Source organism: Bombus vancouverensis, chromosome 17 (assembly GCF_051014615.1).
Source record: "Bombus vancouverensis nearcticus chromosome 17, iyBomVanc1_principal, whole genome shotgun sequence".
NCBI classification, from domain to species: domain Eukaryota; kingdom Metazoa; phylum Arthropoda; class Insecta; order Hymenoptera; family Apidae; genus Bombus; species Bombus vancouverensis.
In genome coordinates, this window is record NC_134927.1 from 1,124,851 (window position 1) to 1,126,442 (window position 1,592).

The 1,592-nt window shown below is 44.7% G+C and overlaps 1 protein-coding gene across 1 annotated transcript; it reads right to left on the bottom strand.

The window, feature by feature from the left end:
• Positions 1 to 488: 488 nt before the first annotated feature.
• LOC143303930 (uncharacterized) lies at positions 489 to 1,592 on the bottom strand. Its single transcript, XM_076626137.1, has 2 exons — positions 1,464 to 1,592; positions 489 to 1,400 (listed from the first exon to the last, which is right to left on the bottom strand). The coding sequence occupies exons 1-2, from the start codon at positions 1,590 to 1,592 to the stop codon at positions 489 to 491; spliced, it is 1,041 nt and encodes a 346-aa protein (XP_076482252.1).

Genomic DNA, 1,592 nt, shown 5'->3' on the forward strand with positions numbered 1-1,592 from the left:
GCCTTCCAAATAGATTGTTTGAACTCTGTTTTCTCCAGGACTCAAATGTATTGGTTCCTGAAATAAAATGGTTTTGTCGTTTAATCGAATTTTGTCATTGGATATTGAATAGTTATACTTCTCTAAACATGGTAGCCCAATGATTCCGTCTTCGATAATAGGGAAATTGTTCGGTATGTGAAATTGTTCGGAAAAATGTTATTTTGTCCAAAAATTCGTTTCGTTACGTATTCGTTAGTTTCGTATTTGTCTCGTCCCATAGAAAATTTTTGTTTAGGCCCTATTTGTATCGCGTTGACAGTTTTGTTACGTTTCACCAGGTTTATCCCTGCTCCTGTGTCGACCAGAAATACTCGCTCTTCGGTTCGGGTTGACAAAGGTATTGCGAGTAGTCTTCCCGTGGCGATGTTGACTCGTATGTCTCGTACGGTTCGTCCATCTCCTGGTTCGATGTTGTTTCTTGTATTTCGTCCCATTCCTGGACTGCCTCAATCCTTGCGAATCCTTGCGGGTGGTCGATCGCGCTGGCTCGGTGGTAGAAAATTTTGACACTTGTTGGCAATATGTCCCAGCTTTCCGCACTTGAAGCACTTCATCTGCGCGCGTTCAGCAGGTGATCTATTTCCTACTTGGTTAAGTGTAGCAGGTTTCTCAGCTACTGGCGTGTTAGGCGATTTTGATGGTACATTAGATCGTCTTACCTGCATATGCTGGTTGTTGGGGCGATTACTAACCAAAGGTAAGCGATTACATGACCAATTAGGTTGTCGTTCTTCTCGCAAGTAGCGTTCTACATCGGCTGCCTTTTTTTCAGCTTCCGGAAGATTCAAGGGTTCACTGCTTAATAGTATTCGCCCTATGTCGCGTCTGAGTCCCTTTAGGTACACACGAACAGTCTTCTTCGTGATTTCATCGGTCATAATTTTACGTGTTAGTGGTTGTGGGTACTCATTGGTTACTGCGTACAGCAAACGGTTGAGTATTCTTCTAAACCGAATATTAAAACTTTGCACTGATTCCTCGCGTCCCTGTCTCAACTCTCGTAATTGTTCTTGGTACTCATCCGAAGTCACTTGTGCTGCTAAGTTATTTCTCAGTGCGTCGTACAGATCACTGTAACACTCAATAGGAATGTTGCGAATACTTTGGGCTGCTTTCCCCACGATTTTTTCCACTTTTATTGCTTTTAGCAATAGATCTTGCTCCATACAGCGATCCTTCATACTTCTCACTTCTTTGATGAAGTCTTCAACTCCTACATCATCATCTCCGTTGAGCGTTGGGATGTAGCGTATTGCATCCTTAGCTCGTAGAGTGGAGAGGAGCGGGCGGAAAATAGCCTCTTTCTTCCACCTCGGGTTGTTCGATGTCGAGGTGGACAGGTGGGGTGTCTGGAGCTGCTAACCCTGACAGTTTGCGTGCTTTTGCCATATTCACGGTGCGATTGATTGCTGTCGACGCACTTTCATTGTCTTCGGTGATAATGGAAGCAAATTCATCGGTCGCAGGGGATCCGAACCCAGTCCGTAGCCCTGCGACGGTTTTCCCGAGATTCTCGATTTCTGCTGTCCTGTGTCTGTTCTCTTCGTCAT

What these genes read in the sequence shown, in the direction of transcription:
- LOC143303930 (XM_076626137.1), bottom strand. Translation starts at nt 1,592, where the DNA reads ATGACGAAGAGAACAGACACAGGACAGCAGAAATCGAGAATCTCGGGA. An exon ending in TATCACCGAAGACAATGAAA is followed by an intron (nt 1,401 to 1,463) that starts GTGCGTCGACAG and finishes TGTCAGGGTTAG; the next exon opens with CAGCTCCAGACACCCCACCT.